Below are 25,195 nucleotides of genomic sequence, written 5' to 3'. Positions count from 1 at the left end.
AAGGGAGCCAGTCACATGGGTAATTTGGTGCCACTGGCAAATTTTGTATTTCGTTACCCCATATCACTTTTTTCCAACGTACTTCGCAACGGAGGACGGATTTGGGAATGTTTGTGATTAGACGTATGTTAGTGACAATCCTTTCTCCTCTTTTTCTTCCCTCCTCTATTCATTTTTCTTGTTCTATTTACTTTATTGTGGTCCTTGCCCTTTGGCTTTGCATGTATCTCAAATGTGAAGGATAGACAACGAGGTCACAACAGATGCTGGGTCTTACCCTGTTGGTGCGGGGAGTGAAGCTAGAGATACCGAATCAGCAGGGCAGTTTCAGCAGAGAGGAGGGGGAAGCATGTGAAGATGGAATGTGCCGTCACACGTCGAGTGAGACGAAAACGAGGACACTGAATTAAGAAAACCAAAGAATGGCTGAGACAGGGGTTTAGGTACATCAATAGTGATCACTTACCAATACTTAGACATAATTTAAGTAGGCTATGACTATCTAGTACAGTGAAGGTTGCAACACGTGCGTACCGAGGGGAGGAGAGCGTTTCAGCAACAGTGGCCGGAATGACAATTCAACGCGAAGTGAAGTACGGAGTAATACTGAATGCTAGTAAAGATGCGAAATAGGGAAAACGCCCGGGTACAAGGAGCGACTAGTGACATCAGAGCAACATCGATCGAGAGTAGCACGAGGGTATCTCCGTGGAGAGAGTCCTATGGGAGGGGAAGCGGGGTCGATGTGATGTTGGTATTGGGGGAGCCAGTAGCGTGACGATTATTACTATTACTAGTAGCATTAGGTACTAGTGATACAAATATAGTAAAGTAAGTAACAGTTGACCGTAGTAGTAGTAGTAATAGTAGCGATGATGACGGGGCGATCCAATATTGGTAGGTTAGAGAGTTAGACCCAGATTTACACGGGGAATGGCAAAAGAACGAGAGTACGGAGTAGTGTATCTGAAGAGTTTTTCTTCAGAGGGGGGAGAATGGCCATGTATGATGTCGTATGCATGCGTCATCGGTGCACTGATCTAAACAAGTTAAAACTACGAGTACTCCGTTATAATACAGCACGCGCCGTAGCAACGTTGTTACAGTTAATGCCCTGTAATGATCCACGAATGGCTAGGCGGGCAGTACTTACTCCGTGCTCCGTGAAAAGCTAATCCACAGCCACTTTAGCCAACGAGCCCACAACGGTCATAAAAGGACCCTATTGCCGCCAATCTATATGTATTACTGGTCAGTCCAAGCCTTGAGAGCCAGCGATTCCGAGAGGCAGAGAGAGTGAGTTTGTGTGTGTTGAGGCAAAGGCTGGAAAGACCAAAAGATCCATCAGTATGTGTGTGTGCCTGCGCAAGCACTAAAACTCCAGACCCACAGCTCGCCGCTGCTGCCGTGCTGTCGGTGTCACTAGTACCGTGTACGAGTAACCAAGTAATAATAATTTTACCTCCCGGTCCAGTGTGTCTCTCTGTTACTCCCGCTCGCAGTGCAGACAGACCATGTCTGCCACCTTAAAGACACCAGCTCACTACGAACTGCGCGCCGCCGACGCCCAATCTTCTCTCACAAAATATCACCAGGGGGGAAGAACCAAAGGGTACCATGGAAGTCGAAATGCCGCTCGAATCCGAGCAGCAGCAGCAGCGGCAACAACAAGAGCCGCAAGCTCAGCAGGCACAGTCTCAGTCCCAACAACAGCAAGACTCGCCGTCGACAAATCCCCCTGCTCCCAACAATGCTATTACAACCACAGCAGGCAGCATGAGTTTCCGAAGGTTGGTCTTTTTTTCTGCAATCGTCCACATCGCGAACTGCACTGACCCCGAACCTATCCGCAGGCAACGAGCATCGAGAGCATGTGAGGTAAGGTTTTTTATTCAACATTTCCAAGTCGTTCTCTTGTTTTAAAATAAGCCATGTCGGCGCCACCACCCATGTGCCACTGCCCCATCCAAGCTCCATCCTTTCCCCGCGATGGCTTCCATGAGCCGAGGCATCTAGGTGAAGATGCCAACGGCCACCACCACCACCACCACAACTACCACCGCCGCCATACATAGCGACACCCTTCACCCCTTCTCTTCCCAACCACGCGCTGTGGAATGGTATTAGCGACATTGGCTGACTTTGGGACACGCATCGCTGCAGACATGTCATGCTCGCAAGGTAGGTTTCCACAGTCACAATCCTCCTGTTCTCCCTAACTACTTGCTGACTACCCCTGTCTCGTAGGTTCGATGCGACGCCGCCAGTCTTGGTGTTCCCTGCACAAACTGCGTCGCCTTCCAGATTGAATGCCGCATACCGACGCCCAAGCGGAAGAAGGCCCAGAGCACGACCAGCAGCCAGCCCAACAAGGACTCTGACAGGTACGTCGCACATCTTGTCGTCGGTCTCTAGCCGAAAATGCTGACCTCGCTGCTACTCAGTGACCGAGGTGACAATCCAGAAGAACGGACGCATAATGCCGAGTCCACCGCCACCGCTGGTCTCGACCCTCGAGGCACCGTCGGTGCTCACACAAACCAGGGAACGCCCTCGGTAGATCAGACAGAAGCCCAGGCCAAGAAGGCGGAGCTCGATAGCAGCACCTACGTCAACATCGTCATGAAGCCCAAATTCACCCGTGCACCCATCACCGACGCCGGTAGGGTTGCCTACCTTGGCGAATCTTCCAACCTGACTCTGCTCGTACATGACCGCCAGGGCGACGCCGACGTCGTCCATTATCCTCTGCCGGAGAACATACGCGGATCCCGCGCCCGCATGACAGAGCTGGACAACGTCGAGATTGAGATTCTTCACCAGAGGGGCGCCTTTCTACTGCCACCCCGGCCACTCTGCGACGAGCTGATAGAGGCCTACTTCAGATGGGTCCATCCCATCGTCCCCGTCATCAACCGCACCCGCTTCATGTACCAGTACCAGGACCCTAAGAACCCGCCGTCTCTGCTCCTCCTCCAGGCTGTCCTGCTGGCCGGGTCCAGGGTCTGCAGCAACGCACAGCTCATGGACTCGAACGGATCGACCAACCCGGCTGCACTGACCTTTTACAAGCGAGCCAAGGCCCTGTACGACTCCAACTACGAGGACGACCGGGTCACCATTGTCCAGTCGCTTCTGCTCATGGGATGGTACTGGGAGGGTCCGGAGGATGTCACCAAAAACGTCTTCTATTGGACTCGCGTCGCTACCATTGTGGCACAGGGGTCCGGTATGCATCGTACAGTCGAGCAGTCGCAGCTTAGCAAGTTCGACAAGCGACTGTGGAAACGTATATGGTGGACCTTGTTTACCCGCGATCGCTCTGTCGCCGTGGCGCTCGGCCGTCCCGTCCACATCAACCTCGACGATTCCGATGTTGAGATGTTGACTGAGGATGATTTTATCGAGGACGATGCCAACGGTGGCGGCGAGTTTCCTCCGGATCCCATCCACGTCCAGTTCTTTCTACAGTATGTTAAGCTGTGCGAGATTATGGGGTTGGTCCTGTCGCAGCAGTACTCGGTCGCCTCCAAGGGTCATCAGCGAAATGCCATCGACCTGACGCACAGTGACATGGCCCTTGCCGACTGGCTGCAAAACTGCCCTAAGATTGTCTACTGGGAGGCCCCGAGGCATCACTTCTGGTCTGCCCTCCTCCACTCAAACTACTACACCACCTTGTGTCTCCTCCACAGAGCACATATGCCTCCCAAGGGCGCCAAGGGTATGCCCGAAGAGTCACCCTACCCGTCCCGTAACATTGCCTTCCAGGCAGCCGCCATGATCACATCCATTGTAGAGAATCTCTCAGCACATGGCGAGCTGCGCTACTGCCCTGCCTTTATCGTGTACAGCCTGTTCTCAGCCCTCATCATGCACGTGTACCAGATGAGGTCGCCCGTGCCTTCCATCCAGCAGGTGACACAGGATCGCCTGCGGAGCTGCCTTAGAGCCATGAAGGAAGTCTCCAATGTCTGGCTCGTGGGCAAGATGGTGTACGCGCTCTTCGAAGCCATCATTGGCAATAAGGGCCTGGAGGAGAGGTTGCAGAAGGCCGGAGGCAAGCGCCATCGAAAGATGCAGAGCCTTAACCAGCAGGATCAGCAAGCGAATAACAGGCCAGCTGACGCAGCGAAGCGCAAGTACGACGACATGGCGATGGATTTCACATCCAACGCGCCCACGCCACAAGAGTCGTATGAACGGTCGAGGCCCCAGACACCAACGGCAACAACCGTCAAGGCCGAGAACACGACCAATGACAACAACAACAACAACAACACCGGTGCAACCTCTGCCCAGCCTACCATGGTAGCCTCACCAAACGCCCGCCTGGCTCCGACCGACACATTTATGGGTCAGCCGAACTCCAGGCCGCAGACGAGGCCAGCCACCCCCTTCAACCCATCGTTTTCGGTACCCGCCACGCCACCGGACTTGTACCTGGTGACGAGAAACTCGCCAAACATCTCACAGTCCCTGTTGGAGAATTTTCAACCCGACCTGCTCTTCCCTGATAGCGCGGGCATGCCATCATTCACAACCATGTCGCCCAGTCAGGCCCTGGATCAGAATCCCATGCACCAGCTGCCTACCTCGGCCATGCCGACTAGCATCCCGTCACAACAGTCGCAGCAGGCTCAGCAGCAAACGCAGGCTCAGAACTCCACCCAAGGCATGGGAAAACCTTTCCAACAAGGAAATAGGGATGCTGCTGCAGCGACGGCCCAATTCGCCTTCCAAAATATCTGGCAGCCCAACTTTGACGGGGCGCTGCACGACGAGCAGAGTCCCGAAAGCTGGAGTACGGGCTCGGCACAGGGGCAACCGGCGCCTACTACGCTGAATGTCGAGGATTGGTATGTTCTTTTGCTATATCTCTCCCCCTTCAAAGAGTCTTGTAATATTCTCTCCCGATAGCCGGACCTCTGGGTCTCAAAGTGGAAGCACCCAAAGCTAACATCTGAACGAAACTTAGGTTCCAATTCTTTGGTATTAATGGTGATGCCAGCAATATTAATCTTGATATGCCCTTGACCTAGGGTCCCTATGCCGGGGTTTTTTTTTTCGTCGGGCAATTGAGAAGAAGGGCATGTCTGATGTCAGGTACTATTGTTTGATAATTTAGGATATTGTGTATTTTTTTTTTAAAAAAAAAAAAACCTGGAGCAAAAAAGGGATGCTAGGGCGCAGGTGGAGGAAGAAGCATTTTAGAAGCCAGCGCTATTATATATATACTATCATATTTTGCAATCTTTTCTTTGAGAAAAAAACAAGGTCACAGGAAGGTCACAGGCACGTTGTCTAATGGTGATAACACCAGAAGAAAAGCACTGTTATATCAATGGTCCTCAAGTTATAGGTGATATTGTACGGGAGCGTGTTGGGTAGTATTATTATGCTGATGCGCCACTAAACTAGTGACGATCTAGAAAAAGGAGGCAGGGACGAAAGAGGAAATAAGAGATGAGTTCGGTCCTAGACAGCAGTTAAGCATACCGAATATGCAGATTCTTATCCACACAAGAAAAAAGACCCAAGACGGTTTCCCATTTACGGTGCTAGGCAGCTAATAATGATCTACTAACATCGCCAAGGGGGAAAAGCTCGTGGGGCTGTTGCCAATTGGACGCTGGCCAAATGCCTTGGCATTCTAGTATATGCAGAGTACTTGTACAAAACAGAAGATTGTTCGTAGAGTATGCTTCATTCGTTTGCCTGACCGGTTCCGGTTCCCCCCCCCCCCATGTTTCTGCCATAGGGAGTACGAATAGAGGAACATGACGCGGTTCAGTGCAGGTGCCTGGCATGCAGGTGCCGGGGGGGGAAGGGCACCACATATGGATTAGTAGAAAAGAACAGAATGAATGGATGAATGCAGGAGAGAAGAAGAAAAAGAAAGAAAAGAAGAATACCGGGGTTGATTCGATGATCCAATCTAGATACGTAATATGGTTATAGCTACGGGGTACCAAGGCAGTTTTAATACACCGTTAAAGGGTCAGTGGGTAGTAGTAATACGTCGACGATACGAGTTTGATCTTGAAAGATTGCTACGTGCACAATGTTTGGCTTTTCGCTCGAATGATCACAGGCATAGAGCCAATTAATCTCCGGGAGGGGGAAACGGCCAGGGCCAGAGGGAGGGGTGAAGGGGACGCAGAGAGAGAGAGATAGAGTACAGAGGAAGCAGAGCGGAAGGGGAGTTGAGAGTACTAGTAGACGTAAGTGTTAACGGAAGAGTATGAGCAGTTATTACTCGTAATGCTGTACGGAGCAACACGTTGTAATGGGATAGGAAGAGTGAAAGAGAGCTAGAGTGGAAGAGAGAGAGTCAGACAAAAGAGCCCTCTCCATAGGAGAGGGAGAAATGCACAGAGAGAGAGAGATATATATATGAGCCAAAGGCGGCGACGGACCAATCCTGTGCCACGCGGCCGCCCCACGGAGGCGTACTTTTGGAATCGCTTGCATGAGTGCAGGGCCAACTCCTGACACCTTTGACTCTTTAACTCTCTTCAACTTTCTCATCTGTTTAGACGCATCTTTTTGCGACAAGCCCCCTTCTCGTCATGAGTATCTTTGATTAAACAAGATCTCTACTTTTATTTCTGCCTTCCAACCCTTCCAACCCTTCCTTATACTTGACCCAATAGCGATACAGCCTCTCTCTCTCTCTCTCTCTCTCTCTCTCTCTCGCCATCCCTGTCGATCCCGCCCCCTCTCTGCCATCGTCATCTAGCCGTCACGAAAACCCGAGCTGTAAAACAAACTGTCGGACAGGAAGAAAACAACGAGATCAAGATCACGAAAACAGGGGAAAGACACAGGGAAGAGGACGGCCAAGCACTGATGATCATCAAGCGACCGGCCTCCCGCGAGCTACCGTCGCCGAGTTCGCGGTCACAATGGCCGACCATCCCCACCTGGCCAGGTCCTCATCTAACCTCTCACAATCACACTCAGCCTCGAGTTCAGTCAGGCCTCGCAACCGCCGCCCCATAAACGCTGATTCCGACGATGCGAATAGCCATTATGACGACCAGCCAAGGGGTTCGGGTTCCGGCCTCCTCTCGGCATTCTCCCCCTCGACCAGCCGATCCGTCAGCCCATTCCCCACAGCTGCAACAAGTAACAGCAATAACATACCCTCCCGCTCAGCCGGCGGGAGCCCAAACCGCAACACAGCCGGCAGCACCACGGGAGACCTAGGCCAGTTCTTCTCGGAAACCTGGACCCAGAGCTGGTCCTCGGTTCAAGATATAACAACCACTTTCTTCTCCAACGTTGGCCAGGGCAAGACACTTCTCAACTCGAATACCGGCCTAGCATCACAGCCATCTTCGTCCAGGCAGAGCCCACGCGGCAGACGCCCCTCACTAGCGGGTGACCGGAAGCCCGCCGCATCGTGGGGGCCCGCGCCGCCACCAAAGTCCAAGAGGCCCGGCCCGGACGATGTGGCCGCCGGATCTTTGGCCGAGAGGGAGGCTGCTCTGAAAGCAGCCAAAACGGCCAGCGTGCTGGAGAGTCACGACGGTGTCAACGGCGGCCTCGACGTGTCGGGAAAGCATAAGCGCAGGAACTCGGACGAGGTAGCCGATAACAGTACTAGCCGCGGTGAAGACGACTACCTTGTCTACGTCCACAAGGTGCGACCTGAGGACACGTATGCCGGCCTTATCCTCCGCTACAAGTGCCGTGAGGACGCCTTTCGCCGCGCAAACGGTCTCTGGTCCCGCGACACCATCCAGACGCGCAGGTGGCTGACCATTCCCGTCGCCGCCTGTGATATCCGTGGTCGGCCGTGCGATCCGCCCGCAGACATCAATAACGATAACGACAACGGTAATAGTAAACAAGATGACGTCGATCTTCTCTCGAGAACACCCGAGAGCAACGGCTGCCACCCACCTCAGACGTATCACGACGACTACTTCAACAAATCGACAGATGAGCCATCAACGTCCAACAAGCAGGATGGAGAAGATGACAAGCCATGGACCCACCTCCGCTGGGTCAAGATTGACACGATCCCCGAGCCCGTAGAGATTGGCCGTGTGGCCCGCGGCACAATGGGCTATTTCCCGCCGCGGAGGCGGAGAAGCATCAGGACCATGTCGTCAGTATCGACCCCTCGGCAGAGCCTGGACCTTCCTGAGTCAGTGCTGGACGGGGGACCCTCACCCCGGCGCCCCAGCTCGCTCAGCAGCCGTCCACAGTTCTCAGGAACGCCCACGTCCAGCTGGAGTCGGATAGGGAGCGACGCAGGCGACAACCGCCCAGCATGGATGAAGCGCCCGGGAGGCGTGGGCACCATGGGCCGTAACGCCAGGGCTCCAGGACCAGATAAGGACGTCCTGAACACCTGGACAAGGAAGCACATACCCGGGCTCAACATTGAGGGCATGCCATCCATGGCCATTACGGGCTCAGAACTTGCCAAGCTTGGCTTTCAGAGCGACCCCAATATTGCCCAAACGGCCTACGAGGACACGGCGCGCCGTCAGCAGCAGCAGAGCAACGGCTTCGACCGGGCCGCCTCTACCGTTGAGACGTGGGTCCGCGGCGCATGGGCCAAGCGTCCTGGCACTCCTCTTCTGCGACCCTTGGGTGGTGGGGACCGCGTTGACGGCACCACCGACCTAATTGAGCTGACGGATACGACGAGTGACGACGGCCGCGATAGTCGTCAACCCCCTGGCCCGGGAAACCTGATTCGCAGCGTTTCGATGGGTGCTACGAGTCTGGAGGGCGGTCTGTCCTCACTCAGGGGCAGATCCATGATGAGCGGAGGAGGAGCAAAGGGCGGCAAGGCCGATTAAAATAGAAGCTCCGTCCTCCCTCCTGTTTTATATCTCTTCTTTTTTTTTCGAAATTATATATGTGTTGAAATTGATTGTGGTACGACGATAGAAAGTCCTACATAGAAGCCAGCATCATCGTTTCTTTCTATACGGTTGGGTTTGCAACCTGTAGACATCTTGGGGGAGAGCAGCAAAGAGTTATTTTGGGAGTAGGGCCTGTTCTCTTCTTCTCTTCTTTTTGTCCTTCCTCTTGTGGCTCTTCTACGGGAAGCGTTTGTCCTATTTTCTTCTTTTGAATCGCATATTTCCTGTATCAATACAAGATTAGGCTGTATAGCTGGAGTCAATTTTTTACTTCTACTCCTCCTCTTTTATTTGTTTCTCCCCTTTGATTTCGATAGAAGCAGTCCTGTACGCACTGCAAGACATACACCTCTATTGGGCATATACCACTAGGGCTCAAGAAAGTGATTACTCACAGTAAAATGTTACATGAAAAACTGTGTTGTATGAAGGAGAGAGGCATGTGAAGTTGTTATTTTTCTTTGAGGGGGGGAGAGAGGTACCAAAATTCTGTGGCTAACTAAAGACCGCCGCACTACGTAACTCCCCCCCTGTCCTCGGCACGCGCCGCCGTCGTCTCAACCAACTCACGTACGCAACGGGCAGCCGCAAAAGCCAAGACAAAACAACCACCACCGCACCCACCAGATGAAATGCCCATCTGCATCGAGTGCCGGTACCCGGTCAAGACGCTATGGACGTCATACTCGGCTGCGGGGGATAAGTCGAGCGGGCACAACATCCGACTGACAGTGTGCAAGCGCTGCGGGCGCTTCTGCGACAAGTACGTCGAGCATGACTTTGTCGTTCTCTTCATCGACCTGGTGCTCATCAAGCCGCAGGTGTATCGACACCTGCTGCACAACTCATTGATGCGCGACGGCGACCGATTTGATGTCTGTCTTTTCCCCCCTTCTTTCTCTGACTCGCTTGCGGGGTGCACATATATGTACTAACGGGTGCCCCGGGGCATGTAGCCGTCCATTATTCGACTTGGCGTCTTGCTGCTGCTGTTTGACGTCTATCTTACGTGGGCGCGCATAGAGAAGCAGGCTCAACCAGATTTCTTCCCGCCCGGACAGAGTAATCTGGGGAAGCTGGCGCAGCAGCCCATTGTGTTCCAATACCTATTCTTCTGTATGTTGCATATATACACCTACACGCCTTCAATGACGCAAAGAATGGCTGGCTGACTGGTTGTTGATCTAGTAACCCTCTGCGCCTCCTCGACCGTTGCCTTTCACGCAAGCATACGATTCCTCACCTCGTCTCCCTGGTCACCCCTCGCGGTGCTGGGGGTTTTGCCCCGGTACACACGCCCCAACTCAGTCTCGACAGCCCTCCTAGTGTCCTCGTCCACCAAGCTGTTCCCCATCCTCATGGTGATATGGGAGTACGATGTGCCAGCAGCGGCGCGGTTGCTGGGCTGGGCCGTCGTCGCCAACAATGTCGAGGCACTACGTATCCTGCTCGACTGTAAGTATTACGCTGCCTGCGTGCTGGCCGTGGCAGGGGCGGCGGCGCGATGGGCCATGGGACGTCTCGTCCTCATCACGGCAGGGCTGGGACACGTCGATTCTATAGGGGGAGGGAGCATGGCTGCCGACGGGAGGGCGCTCTGGGGCCTGGTCATGTATGCTAAGCAGTGGGCCGGCAGGCTGGCTGTGGGCTAGCACAGGAGTAACATGCTTCTTATATATATATATATATACATATTCGAAGTTGCAGGTGACGTCAGATTCATAATTACGGTATGGGTAATGAATTCATACGCGCGTTTCTTCCAACCTCCTGGTTCAAGGAGTGTGATGGAATGAAGGAGAGTGCTTTCTCTTTTCCCACGTAGTAGTAGTTGAAACAGAAAACGCCAGTCAATATTCCGAGCATCGCAAGTTGTTTGTAGTTATACAGCCCAAGGGCATGTTCAGGCGTCGAAAGAGAGTTGATCCCAAAAGTACTCATGCAATCCCTCCTCCTTCCCCTTCTCCATTTGTCTCGTCTCGCACAGGGTCTGCCCATCCGCCCTTCGTACTATCTATTCCAGGTATTGCTCTCGGAGGTCGGTCCGCCGGGGGGCGATGAGGGGGTTTAGTTGGGCAAGAAAAGCAATAGCCCACATTAGGTAGCAGCTGACGATGGCGAGGATGAGGGACGATCGCCAGAGGCTGTGGTTGTGTGTCAGCATTCGCACATCCTTCTGGTCCCTTTGCCGCTGCATTCATTCAATAGTCAGGTGGGAGTAACATACACTTGGTTCTCGCCCTTGGGGGACAGGAACCAGGACGCGGCGCACAGAGCGCCGATAATGACCAGGCCGATCCAGATGGCGTACCTGCGAAAGGGCATCAGTATTGATCAATCAATTATGGTCATCAGGAAGACAGCAAGCAGGTCGGCAAGGGAGGGGGGGATCTTACGCCTGAGCCATTTTAGCTGATTCCGCTGTTCTCTTCTTCTTTTTGAAGCGTTCCGAATTCGAGAAGTTGTCGGTTCCGTCGGCGGAGCACAATTCAGGAAGGAGAGAGTTTTGGTTCGGGGAGTTGGATGGCAAAGCCTCAATCAACTGAGATCCCCCGTATCCAATGGGGCAAATTGGTGCTTAAGGGTGCAACGACCTTGGCTGATGGCTCGGGATTTGGCTTAGTCATAGCGTCCGCTGGCTTGCCAATACCTCCAACTGTTACGTCTCATTTAGCTACCAGTCATTAGGTCTGAACGGTGTTTGGACTGTTCTTCATGGACAAAAAATAACTAAAATATCCTTCTACCTCTTTTTAGATCTGTTTTGTTTTGTGTTATGCATGACTTGTTATTGTTCGGTGCTGGTGGTTGTTTTCATCCAACCCAATCTTGAATGGCTACAATGCCCCGTATAACACACAACAGACTACGGATACAAGCATTACTATTAAAGCTTTCAAATATTTAATTCTTCCCTCCTTTTCACTGCTTCTAGTTCTTGAATGGTAGACCGGCCTCCATCCTGACGATACCATAGATTCCGGCAATGTCACCCTTGGAACCGCAGTACTCCTTGACCTTGGCGAGATGACCGTCAGCGATCTCGCAGATAGGCAGCGTGGTGCCGGCCGCGGCGGCGATACTCTTGGCGTGGCGGGCATCCTTGCGGGCGAGGTCGACGCCGAACAGAGGCTCGTCCCTGGTGTAGTAGTCGCCGGTGCGCATACGGTCACTGTATGCGCCACCGGGGCCGCCAAAGAGGCCCTGTATGAGGTTGTGGATGATATCGTGGTGAATGCCGGACTTTTCGGCGGCGACGTGGGCTTCGGCGACCTGCTCGACCATGCCCAGGATCATGCCGTTTCCCAGGACCTTAATGGTAGTGGCCTTTCCGTAGGGCTGGTCGCTCAGGTCGATCTCGGCCTTGCCCATGACGCCCTTGCAGTAGGGCCTGACCTTTTCGACGCTGGCGGCCGGGCCGGCCAGCAGGATGATCAGCTGGCCTGCGTCGGCGGCAGAGGGGGCGCCGAAAACGGGAGCGGCCACGAACTCGGCCCCCGCAGCCAGAATCGTCCTGGCCACCTCCTCGGTCACGTCGGGGTGGATGGTTGAGCACTCGACGAACAGCTTGCCCTTGATATCACCCTTGGCGGCCTGGCCGATGTAGTCCTGCACGGCCTGGTCGTTGGCTAGACATGAGAAGATGATGTCGGCGTCTGCAACGCCCTCGGGAAGAGACTCGACTACCTTGGTCTTGCCAGGCGCAAGAGCGGCACTCAGGTCGGTGGCCCTCTTAGTGGAGCGGTTGTACACGAGGAGAGGTCCAGAGAGGTTGCCTTTCTCAACAAGGTTCTTGGACATGGCCTGTGTGAAAGCGCACTCATCAGCCAGAGGCGGGGCTCAAAACGACCATCGTCTTCTTTGTAAGCAAAGACTCACCCTGCCCATGTTTCCCAGGCCAGCAAAGAGAAGTGTGGGAGCCATTGTTGCTTGGCAATGTACAAGGCGATTGGTTATGTGAATGAGATGATCTGGTTGGGAATGACTGGATGCGACGCTCGCCTGCCTGGCATGCTCCTCTTGATTGATAGAAAACTTGTAGACTGATGGAACTGGTATCTTCAGGTAGAGGCCATCCTTCAAGTAGCCGTCGTACTCTGTACTACTAGCAGCTCTCTCGCATGACAATCACGTGTACTTCTCTCCTCTTTGTGACAGTGGGAATGTTATTATCTACGAATCGCAGATTTCGAGGTGGACCGGATTTCAGTCCTGCCCGAAAAAGAGCGGTTGATAGCACACCCCGCTATTCGCTCATACTCATACAAGAGTACGGAGCAGGTAAACCGTAATACTGCGTCACTGATCCGCAATACCCTCGTGAGCAAGATCATTAAAAACGCTTCAGTCATTCAGCTCCACCTCATAAATATTCATCCATCAACCCTTGATGCAAAGACACAAGGGTATACATATATATATATGTACATTATTGTATCAAATCTGATACATGATACAGACAAAGAATCCATGTCCAAGCTCTTTCAGCAAGACCGAGACGAGGTGAAAAAGGTTTCTTCAATCTCAGAAGATGTCACGAGAGAGAAGATGCCAAGAGGGTGTCAAATAAGACAGAGAGAGGGAGAGGGAGAGAAGCTTGATAATGGGATAATTACAAAGCTACCTGTTGACATGCTTGCAAATACTCCTACAGTGCTAATACATGTAAAACAACGTAGTCATCAACTTCCAGTCTTCATCATGCAGCTTTACTCCGCTCTGATTATGCGCGGCGCTGACTCGCACGTACGAGTATCGTAACAATATCCCGTGATGCATTTACCAGTTTGGTGGCTACAATCTAAGCTCATAGCCGTGCCTCAACTAGAACTGTTAAGGGCCTTTTATTTTTGCCCTCGCTCCTTTGGCCCCTACCTTTCCTCTCTTTTGTGTACTACTACGGCACTCTCGATTCTACCTCTAGCAGCTCTTCTAGAGTCTGATCTATTCGGTTCTGAATTATTGTTCTTGTGCCTCTAGTCATACGTCGTATTGCTTGGGCTATGAGAGGTAGTTGACGTCTTTGGAAGGAATCTTCCCAATGCCTACGGCGAGACATGTAGAGATGTAATGAAAAAGAGTTGGCTACTGGTCAATTCGGTGTTATGGTTGGTATTAACTTTGATGGCTGGGGTATATATACTCTTCCACTATTGAAGAAGCAAATCCAAAAGCTGATTACTGCTCGTAGGCCTTTGTCAATCCTTCTTCTAATCATACAAAGCTACCTCACGGATTATCCCCATAATAGGCACGTGACGGACGAGTACGGTTCATACAAGATCGTGGATGCGGTAACGGCCAAGACTTCAGACGATGCTTGCCGAGTTGTCGGGGAGAGGATCTTGTCTGAGACAATGGCAAAATCGAGTGAGATGTGGAAAACGGCGTGCACAGACGCGAAGCTCGTCTTGCTTCTTAGCAGTATATGTTGGCGACCGTTAGACTTTTTCCGTCGGAGTCCAGTCTGTAACAAGATCAAAGATTTCGATCCTGGCGACAGGAACCATCTCCATCTAATGCACACTCTCCTACCGAAAGGAACACAACTGAGGGGAGGGTCAATGTGAGTATTGGATCCCCAGGGCACTGATGATGACGCGCACAGGGCAATGATGCATGACAGCCGTGATACGATATGTCTATGACCAGGGGGGCTTTGTAGTTTTGGGCTTTCCATTCTTGGTGCATCCTGAGCAGTGAGGGGCCGTAAACCTCAGGTTGCCGCCTCAGACAGTACGGGCAGGTACATGTACTTGCTCGGCCCGTACTAGTACTGATAGCTGGCTACTGGAAGAGTGAGGAGAAGCCAGGATTGATGAGCCACTCTAACACAGCTGGAGCAAGCAGTGCAATGCAAGCGACAGGATGAAAAGGTACGTATCGCATAACCAAGTGTCCCACACTCGGCCTACTCCAATTGGACCCCGGTTCGCAGCAGCGTTCCCACATCAACGGTGGACACTGGAAGCTGACACCATTGACCATAACCCCCCTAAGGGACCAAACTGTTTGCAAACGCTGTTCTTTCTGAAATTCTTCCTGCTGCTTCTGTAAACTATTGCAACCCATCATATTGTCCAAGATCCTCCCTCATCGCTTTGCCCACCATGGATTTCAACGTCGACTTCAAGAGCTTCGGCAAGAACCTCTCGTGAGGCCCCCCCTCCCTCCCCGCCCGCAAAGCCATGGTCGCGCAGCGCATTCTATGGCGGCCGATCCATGTGCTCACTTTTCGAAACTCGAAGACTGATGGCTTTTGTGTAGCGATCTGGGGGCCCAGATCACGCCTTTTGCGTCGCGCACCTTCCAGTACACCAAAGAGCAGTTTGGCCAGACAGATGATAAGGTGGTCTGCCTTGCCTCGAGCCCTTTAGTTTTCGCCGTTCCCCACGGAGAGAAGAATACATCATGTGTCTACATGTACTGACATGGCATGCCTCCCGCAGACCCAGCTTCCTCCCGACTACATCGACCTCGAGAAGCGCGTCGATGCCCTGAAGCGGGCCCACCAGAAAATGCTGGCTGTGACGTAAGTAGCTCTACTCGCCCTGTGGCCTACCGCATACATTCCCGCCTTGATATCAATTGACTAACGTACGACCGTGTTGAAAAGCTCAACCTACTCCAACGAAGCCTACGACTACCCCCCTAACATCAAGGAGACCTTTCAAGATCTGGGCCGCACGGTCAGCGAGAAGGTCAACCTCCTGTCCTCGGCCACCTCCCCCGCCGAGGCCCAGGCCGCCCTCGTCGCCCCTCCCTCTGCCAAGCCGCAGCCCAAGACCCTGAGCCATGCCATTGCTCGCGCCAGCTTGGCCAGCAGCCAGATGCTCCACCAGAACCACACTGGTACTGGTGAAGATCCCTTGGCTACCGCCCTGGAGAAGTATGCTCTTGCCTCTGAGCGCGTCGGCGAGGCCCGTCTCGGCCAGGATGCCCAGATCCAGAGCCACTTCCTCGCTGGATGGAGCACAACCCTCAACACCAACCTCAACTTTGCCACCCGCGCTCGCAAGAACGTCGAGAGGGCCAGGCTTAACCTCGACGCTGTCAAGGCTCGCGTCAAGGGCACTACCTTCAAACTCGGTCATAGCCAGGAGCCCCAGCTCGGCGAAGAGCATGAGCTCAGCCCTGAGGCCCAGGAGGAGATTGAGAAGGCCGAGGATGAGTTTGTTACTCAGACTGAGGAGGCCGTTGGTGTCATGAAAAACGTGTGTCGTACCCCTCCTTTTTCTATCTACTTCTCGCCTCCGTGCGTACCCTTCCTTTGGTATATCGTATACTGACTGCTTCTCCAGGTTCTTGACACTCCCGACCCTCTACGCAACCTTTCTGAGCTTGTCGCCGCTCAGATTGAGTATCACAAGAAGGCCTACGAGGTTCTCACCGAGCTTGCCCCCGTTGTTGAGGGTCTTCAGACCGAACAAGAAGTAGGTCACGCCTCCGAGTATGCGTCTTGAGTTGCCGAGGCTGACCATTCTCCAGGCTAGCTACCGCAAGAGCCGTGAGGAGGCTTCCTAAGTCAATGGTCTCGTTAGCAGCTAGGCATTCCGCAGCAGTCATGGCGGGGCCATGAGGGAAGCTGCGGAGTCGGCCTGCAATATTGTCTAGTTTACGGTGTTGTGTGTCTTGAATTCTGGTGGTGGCTATATACCTGTTATGCGAGAGATGGGACTACGTGAGGGAAAGATGTTCATTATGTTTGCCTTGTTTATATTTTGTGCTGCTTAATTTGACTCGTGTTCCATAGCTGTGCTGGTGCGCGCATTGTGACCGGGTGACGACGTCTTTCTCGAAGTTAACGATGCTCCGACTGGCGTACAGATGTGCCTACGCAGCGGGTCCTAGTCATGAAAGGGACCGCAACCCCGTTAACCACACGCATGCGCCTTTTGCTCTTCGGTTATGAAGTGGTTTTTTCCAAGGACAAAGCACATACGACCATAGCTAGTGGARAATACGGGGTCCCGTCCGCTCCCCCAGAGTCAAGCCGCTRAGCGGTGGATTAGTAGTTGGGTCGGTGACGACCAGCGAATACCCGCTGTTGTATGTCTTTTTTGTCTTTTTATCTCCTACTGCTACTGGACGCTCTATATAGCTTGCATCATTACTACCTTCCTCCACATACGACCATAGCTAGTGGAAAATACGGGCCATGTCAAGTTCTGACAAACAGTAACGGGAGTCACAGACAATGATAGCTAGGCAAGCGGTAAAACAGTGAGTATAGAAAAGTAGGGGGCTGTATTGTATTACAAGATACCAGAGCCGCTAGGTGAGTCAACCATACCGTATCTTGTGTGATTCGATGACTAGCCAGCCTATAGGTTGGCTTCTCCAACAGTTCTGTTATTATATCCCATGGTTCCCGTTACTACATCTATTTACTGCACGTTCCTGCCTTTCATCTCATGGTCTCTTGCACGCAACCCGTCGTATTCGACAAACCTGTTGACGGATTAGTCAATAGGGGCTCTGCTTTGACCGGGAAGCCCGTTTGCGGGAAGCCCGGGAAAGTATAACACTATTACATATTTGTAGAGCACGAGTTCAAGAGAAAGTCGATTTATTAGAAGGTACAACCACAGTGTAAAATAACCTAGAACCCCCTCGTCCCCGTAGGTAGCAAACATAATGACTATTGCATATTGACTACACGTACTATTAGCACGTGCGAGTACATGACGCGGGCTCGAGCTGCCACACACGTCTATAAAGGGTTTGAGCCCAGATGGTAATGATCATCGTTCATTGTCATTTATATATGCCCTTGTCAAAAACACATTCTATAGATGCATTTTGAGACGTCACATGTCCTAGAGATCCCCGCCATCATGGACCATGACGAGATGTCCATGTTCCACGACAACCAAGGGTCTATAGGCACCATCGACTATAATGAGGCTGTTGGCGTGGTCTGTGACCAAAGTCTGGTTGATGATATCTCTCAGAACCGCCACGAGCAATCCCATCCCGCGATTGGCAACTGGTCTATCTCACCTTCCTCAATTCCAATACGCCCACGTGTCCCGCCTTTCACGGAAGCCTCCTCCTACCATTCGACTTCTCCTCCAACTACTCCTGCAAGCCCTTCCCCCGGACATTCCGAGTATCCCCAAGATGCCTCCTGGGCCTCCATCGTTGCCAACCATGTCGGCCATCAGCTCCTATACGTATAGGATGTCTGTCCTCTACCAAAATGATATCATAGTTGAGCCACATGGGCCACTCAGCGAGGTCCCTTTCCCGCCTGCCATCTCCAACACCGTCGACCAGATAAAGAAGCTAGAGAAGGCCAAGCCTAGACCCAAACGAGTCATATTGTCCCTCATGAATGACCCCGTCTTCGTTGAGATGATGGATGGGGCTACAGAGGGCGACGTTAAGAGCATGGTCGCTACGCACTTTATCCCGGAAAGTATCGAGGGGAACCGCGACATAATCACCAAGCAGTCTCGCGCCCAGCTCTCTAGGGCATATTTCCCATGGAAGATTGGCGCCCCCCGAGTCGCCACCCCTATACCTGACATGCTGTTTGGCTATTCGCAAAGAAGCAAAATACTCTCAAACGACCAACTGGCGTTTCTAGGCTGTCAACCTAAGGGTTCCAACGGATTAGCAACCAATAATGGCATATTATTCCCCTTCTTTATCATTGAATGCAAGACTAACAACACGTCTGGGTCGGGAAGCGACATGTATAGCGCTGCCAATCAATGTATAGGGGGGGCAGCAACATGCTGCTGTGTAATCAACCGCCTAAGCGAACAAGTCAATACTAAGAGAGCATCACGCAGGCCCCCAGAGGTAGAGACGATCACCGGGGCCCTAACAATTGACAATTCCAGGGCCTGTCTGTACGTATCGTGGATGGACGGCCATCAATGCCACGTCCGCCTCGTCGACATCTACCTCTTGCATGCCGTTCAGGACTACCTACGTCTTAGCAACTCTATCGAGAACATCTTCCACTGGGGAAGAGGCGATAGGCTAAACGCAGTCCGGGCTTGTGTCGATTATCTCCGTCAATAGAACAAGCCCTCTCGGAATAGGTTGCTCTACTATGGTGCACCGATATTTTTCTCCTCGCTTTTGAGCGGCATGTTTAGAATTTTTGGCCTCTAGGGAGACACTTTGTTCTCTAGCTAGAGCTTGCTCGCGTGCGACGATACGCTATTTATCAATGTGGGACAGGCGGCCAAATATCTACCGAATAGTACGGATTAATGCTTTTGTATGTTTTTTATATACTCGACCTTTTTTTATGCTATCGTTATTGTAGCCCAGGGCCGTGGTGGTAATATGAAGACACACAACTTGCACGAGTGCGAGCGTAGCAAGGCCCCCGGTAGGGACGCCGGAGACATCCCCGATGTCTTCGAGTTTCCATTGCATGTACGTTGACTGGCATTAGGCTACGTACTCACATTGAAATTCAGCACCATCGCGCCACCATCGTCTTGGTTGCTCTTATGGCTCACAAGTTGCATCGTTCAGTTAATCAGTTCTCTACAGAACGTGGTGTTTGTAGAGACAGCCGTGTCGAAATATACTCATTTTATATCATGCACAAATGTACATATCGTTCAATCCACCGTACGTCGTCATGACAGTCATCCCCCATTTTGCGATTCTCCACTATGCTCCCATTATACTCTCTTTCCATCTTGCGCAGTAGCCGGATCACCTGTCTGTGATCTATATAATCCCAATCATCATAGTCCACGCCCTTATTGTCCACATGCTCAAGGTCCACACGTTCAAGGTATACGTCTTCATCATACAACCCCCAAATAGCCCGTTTAATCGGCGTAAGGCCCCTATTACCTATATAAGGTGGGTATCGTCAATGGCTAGGGCCCAATAACCGGTTGTCACGATTAATGGATACTAGAGGAGCGTAAATAGAGGTCTACGATGGTGCTAATGCTAGAAGTTCGATCCTCCAGGTTTGGAAGTCATCCATCCAGGTGACAGGATTCCTGAGCGGTGGATTAGTAGTTGGATGGGTGACGACCAGCGAATACTCGCTGTTGTATGTTTTATTTTCTGACTCTCCTATTTCTATTACCGGCGTTTCTACTTTTTTTACTTTGTTTTTATGTAACCCACACATGCCGGGGGGATGAGATGTACTCGTAGTACCGAATCAACCCGAACCAAAAGGTCATGTGACGCATCATGTGACACTAATGAGGCAAATTGGCCAATCCGAAGCGATCGAATGTGGATTGACAATAAGGTGAAGTGAGGTCAATTCCCCAGGTCGAGGTAGAACCCACCCCCGGAGCCAAACCCCAGATTCCCACTCTCTCCCCTCAATCCCCGACAAAAACGTCGAACCCATATAACACCATTGCACAGCATGCGGCCGACACTCCGCCTGTTCGCGCGTTACCTGGAGCCGGGAACGCCAACGGGCCTGACGGGCCTGTGGACGCACTCGACCCCAAGATCGACCCTCCTGTACCTGTACGGCACCACGCTGAACCGGCTCCAGTCGATACCCGAGTCGTCACTGTACCGGCAGTCAGTCGAGGCAGTGACCAAGAAGCGACTGGGCATCGTTGAGGCTGCCGTACCCCCGGGATACGAGCAGTGGGCTGTCAAGGCCAAGGAGCTCGTTGGCAAGGACAGGGAACACTTCCGCGTCAACAGCGGACGCATCGACGGCAGCGAGGCCCGCACCGTCAAGCTTGGCGACCGCGTCTTTATCGTCGGAACGAGGCACGAGACCAAGGACGACCGCTCCGAGGAATGGGACGGCGAGGCTGACGAGGGTGGCGAGCTTGAGGGTGTCCGCACGGCCGCTGAGCGCGCCGATCAGGTTATTTGGGCTGAGAGGAAACCCCTCGAGGACCACGAGAAGATTGAATGGGAGGACGAGCCGCAGTTGACGGCCGACCAGTAATAATACTCCCTCCTCTAAACCATTTCGCAGGGTCGGAGGATATTAACGGTATAATAGGATCCACGACATCGAGCAAAAGATTGGCGCTGGTCTCATCGAAGAGGTCATTCAGGTTGCCGAGGGAGAGCTCAAGCTTCTCGACATCATGGAGCAGAGCAAGGTGTAAGCTTTATACACACACGATCAGATTTGCAAGGAAGATAATACTAACCTCATCGTCGCGCAGCTGGGAGGACCTCGAGGAAAGGCCTTCTGAAGGCCAGTGGACATACTTTGAGCGCAAGGCTTGAAGAAGGCCGCAGTCACGGGTAGCTTTTTTAGGTGTAAACTACTAGATGGGGCGCTTCTGTACAATACGCGCCGGAGAGATGGGCCCTATCATAGAATATATTCTTAAAGAAATTTTTGCTTTTTTTCTCTCTCAAGCTTTTTAATGCGGCATCATCTTCTATAGAGAAGCTCACCTCTTTTTGTCTGGGGATTCACGGGTGTCATCTTGGAGCTGGATGCAACATTGAAACTTTGGTCTGTACTTGTTATTCGTCTGTAGCTGGAGTATCTGCGCCGCCAAGGATTCGAGACGGTATGGCCTCAGTCAATGCGTCTTCGCAACACAATGCACTGCCACGAGATTATCAGACATATTGCAATTGGATTGAAAATGCAACTTGATTATTTAAAACAACAGTCTTCCAGGGGTTGTGAATCTTTTGCGGTATGATGTGTTCAGAAGAGACGTTGTGTGCTTAGTACTCACACTGGAACGGATTTGACGCTAATTAGACCTCTCACCGGCGAGAATTCAACCGTCAATTCTTGAATATTGACCACCATTTTGTACCATCACTTCCTCAACAAAGCATCCCGCAACATGATGCAAACAGACCATGCTACATCACAATAAACGCACGCAGCAGGAAATAAAACAATCGGATATGGTATCCAAACGCAAGCGCTCTTCTTCAGCCGTAGGAGGCGATGTTCCCTCGTCCTCACTTCCTTCCCACCTCCCCACCGACAGCATCAACCCTTTCAGCTACTCTCCAGGCCAACTACTTCAGTTTTCCATAGCAGGCCTCAGTGAAACGGACAAGGAGCCGTCGTTGAAAATTGCGAATTTCCCACACCGCGGCCTAGGGAGAGATGGCAAGGACCTCCTTGAGGATGAGGAGGACGGAAACAACGATGAAGCCGCAAAGGAAGAAGACGGGGGGCGAAGACAAAAAGGTGGGAGGCCAGTGTCTCGTTGTGAGAGACAAGTCCAAACCCTCATCCAGTCCATCTACCATTTTCTCGATCGTGGTGATGTGCCCAAGGCAGCGCGGGTGTACGGCCTGGTCCTACAGCTGCAGCCGCACGGCAGCCCCATCGACATCCGGCACTACAATCTTTGGGCTCTGGGCGCGGAGATTATCATGCGAGGCGGCGAGACGGCCCCTCCTGTAGAGGGCGATGAGGGGGGTGAAGCTACGCAGGTACGGCAGCCGACAAGATGGGGCCGTGCTGCCAACATGAACAAGCTCAAGGCGTACTTTGAGACGCTGATCCAGCAGTACCCATGGGACCACAGGCGTCCGCAGAATCTGTCGGCCATTGACTTTTGGCTCGCAATTCTCAGCTGTGAGGTGTATAATATCCATGCTGAGCATGTGATCGGCCTTGCGCGGGCCGAAGAGGAGGCCCTCAACTGGGATGACGACTCCCTCCCGCCTCGCGAGGAAGAAGAGGAAGATGAGGAGGAGTATGACCTGCAGAAGCGTCGCGAAGCAAGGCTGGATGACCTGAGAGATGACGCGCGCAAAAAGTCACTCACAGCTATGAGGGACATTGCCGCGAGGATGGACAGCCTCATAAAAGAACAGCCCTTCTCCAAGACTCGTGCCTTCTTCGGGCTCCGCGCCACCGTCTCCATGTACGTGGCTGACCTAGTTGTGCCTGTTGTCCCGGCATCGCCCTTTGCCCTACGACAAGCGCAGGATACGCGACAGGCACAGCTGGATGCGGCTAGAGCTTACCTGGACAAAGTCATCAAACTGGGGGGGGAACTTGACAGGCCGACTATGGCGTTCCTGGGTGCCGGCGACGATGAAAACAGCTTTCCCGAGGTGCCCTTGTACTCATCCCTTCCAATACGGGAGCCATGATTCAACAGCATATGCAATGAAAACAAAACAAAACAAAACACAACACCGACCTAACGTTTTCTTCCTCTTCTTCTTCTTCTTCTTTCCATACTATCTTCATGCACTGCTACTCCACCTCTTGAGCATGTGGACTGCGTTTCCACTACCGGCCACAGTGCACCATTCACCCCCGGGGCTCCAAGATGCCTGTCTTCCAAGGAAGGGGGTGTTTTTCTTAAACTTGACTTCAACCTTATAGTGAGGTTCGAGGGCGTGATCCCTGTCCATGACACCATACTTGGCATTCCAATCCGCGACATCCTTCGGATCCAAATCCGCGATATCGTATACGTTCCTCCTATCCTCAACCTCGGGCGTCTGACTCGAAGCCCGCGACCCTTTACCAACACTCGCACCCCGCGGCTTGCTATTCACCCTCGGTCTGATGCGCCCTATCCAGCTTGGGAGTCGAATAGGCTTGGTCATGTCGCGGCTAGGGCTCCTGAGCGCATTCATAATGTTACCGTACTCCCGCACCCGTTCCAGGTCCCAGAAGAAGATCTCGCCGGTGCGGTTGCAGAATGTCAGGATTGGGTGCTGGCCAGGCTGGAAGTACAGCTCAAACCGCAGAAAGAAATACTCGTCGCACCTCGGGGTGTGAAACTGAAGCCTCCTGTCATATTGAAGGGGGAACCGAGGAGATGTTGCCGGGATGAAAGCCGATCGGGTGAACTGGCTTGCACCATAATCGTTGGGTTGTGGGATTTGCGGCAGGGGGGCCACATCGTGGGATGGTATTGGGTCCTGTGATGAGAAGCCTACAATCTCCCAGAGGATGATGATGTTGTCCCGGTTGGCCTTGGAAAGTATTTGGTCGCCATAAAAGGCCACGCTGGCGAGGTAGTCAGTCCGATGAAATGTAGGGGTGGTATGAGCATGAGTAAAATGGCTTACCAATCCACGATCCCTCCATGGATCGCCGAGGTCGAGAAGTGAGGGTAATGTACCTGAATAGGACTCTCGACAGGCTCATTTGGGAACTCTGGGAGCACCCACTGTGATTATGTCAATGACTAGACCGTTGTGAATGTAGACAGAAAGAGAGCAGACCTACAAAGTTTATACGATGATCGTGTCCTCCCGAGACTGCGTATCTTCCCGTATCGTGGATGCTCTATAGTAGAAGACATGAGCTGTGTTTCCGAACTGAGGGAGCAAAATACCATAACATTGGCCACCATACCGCGCTCAAAACTTCGGCGATGTGGCCCTCGCCCGCGAGAATACAGAGGCAAGGTTGCTCCTTGTGCACGGGGTCGAGGCTCCATATGCGCACGGTTGTGTCGTCAGATGCCGATGCAATTATCGACGGGTCGTCCGGAGAAGTCGACAAGTCGTTAATTCCCTGTTCTTCTTTAGTAAGAACGGCCACTGTACAGTCGATCACAGAAATTACTAACTCCTCCATGGCCGATGAAGCTCTTGACACGCGCACACAAGACACATTAGCCGAGCATAGATAAGAAGAGAGAGAGTTGGGAAAATAGAGGGCATACCTCGACTAACTGTCCAGTTATAACGTTGTAGATTTTGACAATGCCGTCAACTCCTCCTATACAGAGATACGCAGTATTTGTCTCGGTACTCCAAGCCCAGGTGCAGCAGCAATTAGTTGATTCATTCTAGATAAAGCGTCAGCCACCGTTACTCTCCAATGTAGAGATCTATGAGGGGTTCCTACGTCGTCATCTCTTATAAGCCTTACAGTGTCGAAGACTTCCCTGTTACCGGGGTCTCGTGCTATCTTGCATACAACAGCCTATGACGTGAAATGATTAGATTTGGTGAAGAAAGGACGTCGATAAGCTCTGTAAGTCCTCACATGTTTCTTGCTGACAGCTGCAAAGACCTGGGGCGCGTTCGAAGACTGGTAGGGACAGAATCTGATGGAAAAGAACTCTGTCTCGTCATAAGATCTGGGTTAGTTGCCGTGTCGAGGGAGAGGCAAAATGAGAAGTAAATCAATACCTGAGACGGTGTCGCCGTTTTCTAGCAACTTGCAGTCATCCTGTTTTCATATCATATATTAGATGTTTGTATTTCAGTACAAATAACTGCCATAAACATCAAAGAGGAGAAACTTACCTCCAGGCTCCATGTCAATACGCTCTCAGGCAGCTCGAATGCTCGTTCTTCGGGGGGGTAGCGTGGGCCCATTTCTCACATTAGAGTATGGAAAGTTAGAGTGGCTATGGAGGGAAGAAATAAAA

The 25,195-nt window shown here is 52.3% G+C and overlaps 8 protein-coding genes across 8 annotated transcripts; 5 read left to right on the top strand and 3 right to left on the bottom strand.

Moving 5' to 3' along the window:
• Positions 1 to 1,629: 1,629 nt before the first annotated feature.
• GMORB2_4145 (cutinase transcription factor 1 alpha) lies at positions 1,630 to 5,042 on the top strand (the record flags this gene model as incomplete). Its single annotated transcript, XM_035466120.1, has 4 exons — positions 1,630 to 1,878; positions 2,248 to 2,384; positions 2,445 to 4,859; positions 4,979 to 5,042. The coding sequence occupies 4 exons, from the start codon at positions 1,630 to 1,632 to the stop codon at positions 5,040 to 5,042; spliced, it is 2,865 nt and encodes a 954-aa protein (XP_035323957.1).
• Positions 5,043 to 6,908: 1,866 nt separating this feature from the next.
• GMORB2_4144 (lipid intermediate transporter) lies at positions 6,909 to 10,540 on the top strand (the record flags this gene model as incomplete). The annotated part of the gene is made up of 4 exons (XM_035466119.1): positions 6,909 to 8,754; positions 9,516 to 9,763; positions 9,845 to 10,004; positions 10,077 to 10,540. 4 exons carry the CDS (start codon positions 6,909 to 6,911, stop codon positions 10,538 to 10,540), a joined length of 2,718 nt encoding a protein of 905 aa, XP_035323956.1.
• Positions 10,541 to 10,902: 362 nt separating this feature from the next.
• Positions 10,903 to 11,295, bottom strand: GMORB2_4143 (V-type H+-transporting ATPase subunit e; the record flags this gene model as incomplete). The annotated part of the gene is made up of 3 exons (XM_035466118.1): positions 10,903 to 11,032; positions 11,116 to 11,199; positions 11,285 to 11,295. The coding sequence occupies 3 exons, from the start codon at positions 11,293 to 11,295 to the stop codon at positions 10,903 to 10,905; spliced, it is 225 nt and encodes a 74-aa protein (XP_035323955.1).
• Positions 11,296 to 11,819: 524 nt separating this feature from the next.
• On the bottom strand, positions 11,820 to 12,812 carry GMORB2_4142 (Pyrroline-5-carboxylate reductase; the record flags this gene model as incomplete). The annotated part of the gene is made up of 2 exons (XM_035466117.1): positions 11,820 to 12,692; positions 12,768 to 12,812. 2 exons carry the CDS (start codon positions 12,810 to 12,812, stop codon positions 11,820 to 11,822), a joined length of 918 nt encoding a protein of 305 aa, XP_035323954.1.
• Positions 12,813 to 14,998: 2,186 nt separating this feature from the next.
• On the top strand, positions 14,999 to 16,351 carry GMORB2_4141 (Bin/amphiphysin/Rvs domain for vesicular trafficking; the record flags this gene model as incomplete). The annotated part of the gene is made up of 5 exons (XM_035466116.1): positions 14,999 to 15,042; positions 15,156 to 15,240; positions 15,338 to 15,420; positions 15,505 to 16,102; positions 16,190 to 16,351. 5 exons carry the CDS (start codon positions 14,999 to 15,001, stop codon positions 16,349 to 16,351), a joined length of 972 nt encoding a protein of 323 aa, XP_035323953.1.
• Positions 16,352 to 20,256: 3,905 nt separating this feature from the next.
• GMORB2_4140 (NADH dehydrogenase (ubiquinone) 1 alpha subcomplex subunit 5) lies at positions 20,257 to 21,092 on the top strand (the record flags this gene model as incomplete). The annotated part of the gene is made up of 3 exons (XM_035466115.1): positions 20,257 to 20,798; positions 20,860 to 20,964; positions 21,029 to 21,092. 3 exons carry the CDS (start codon positions 20,257 to 20,259, stop codon positions 21,090 to 21,092), a joined length of 711 nt encoding a protein of 236 aa, XP_035323952.1.
• A 597-nt stretch (positions 21,093 to 21,689) lies between these two features.
• Positions 21,690 to 22,946, top strand: GMORB2_4139 (RNA polymerase I specific initiation factor; the record flags this gene model as incomplete). Its single annotated transcript, XM_035466114.1, has 1 exon — positions 21,690 to 22,946. One exon carries the CDS (start codon positions 21,690 to 21,692, stop codon positions 22,944 to 22,946), a length of 1,257 nt encoding a protein of 418 aa, XP_035323951.1.
• A 96-nt stretch (positions 22,947 to 23,042) lies between these two features.
• On the bottom strand, positions 23,043 to 25,083 carry GMORB2_4138 (polycomb protein EED; the record flags this gene model as incomplete). Its single annotated transcript, XM_035466113.1, has 8 exons — positions 23,043 to 23,817; positions 23,880 to 23,980; positions 24,040 to 24,099; positions 24,169 to 24,330; positions 24,482 to 24,607; positions 24,691 to 24,744; positions 24,808 to 24,884; positions 25,071 to 25,083. 8 exons carry the CDS (start codon positions 25,081 to 25,083, stop codon positions 23,043 to 23,045), a joined length of 1,368 nt encoding a protein of 455 aa, XP_035323950.1.
• Positions 25,084 to 25,195: the final 112 nt, after the last annotated feature.

This window comes from Geosmithia morbida, assembly GCF_012550715.1.
Source record: "Geosmithia morbida isolate 1262 chromosome Unknown scaffold_2, whole genome shotgun sequence".
Taxonomy (NCBI): Eukaryota; Fungi; Ascomycota; class Sordariomycetes; order Hypocreales; family Bionectriaceae; genus Geosmithia; species Geosmithia morbida.
This window is presented reverse-complemented; position numbering and strand designations above follow the sequence as displayed.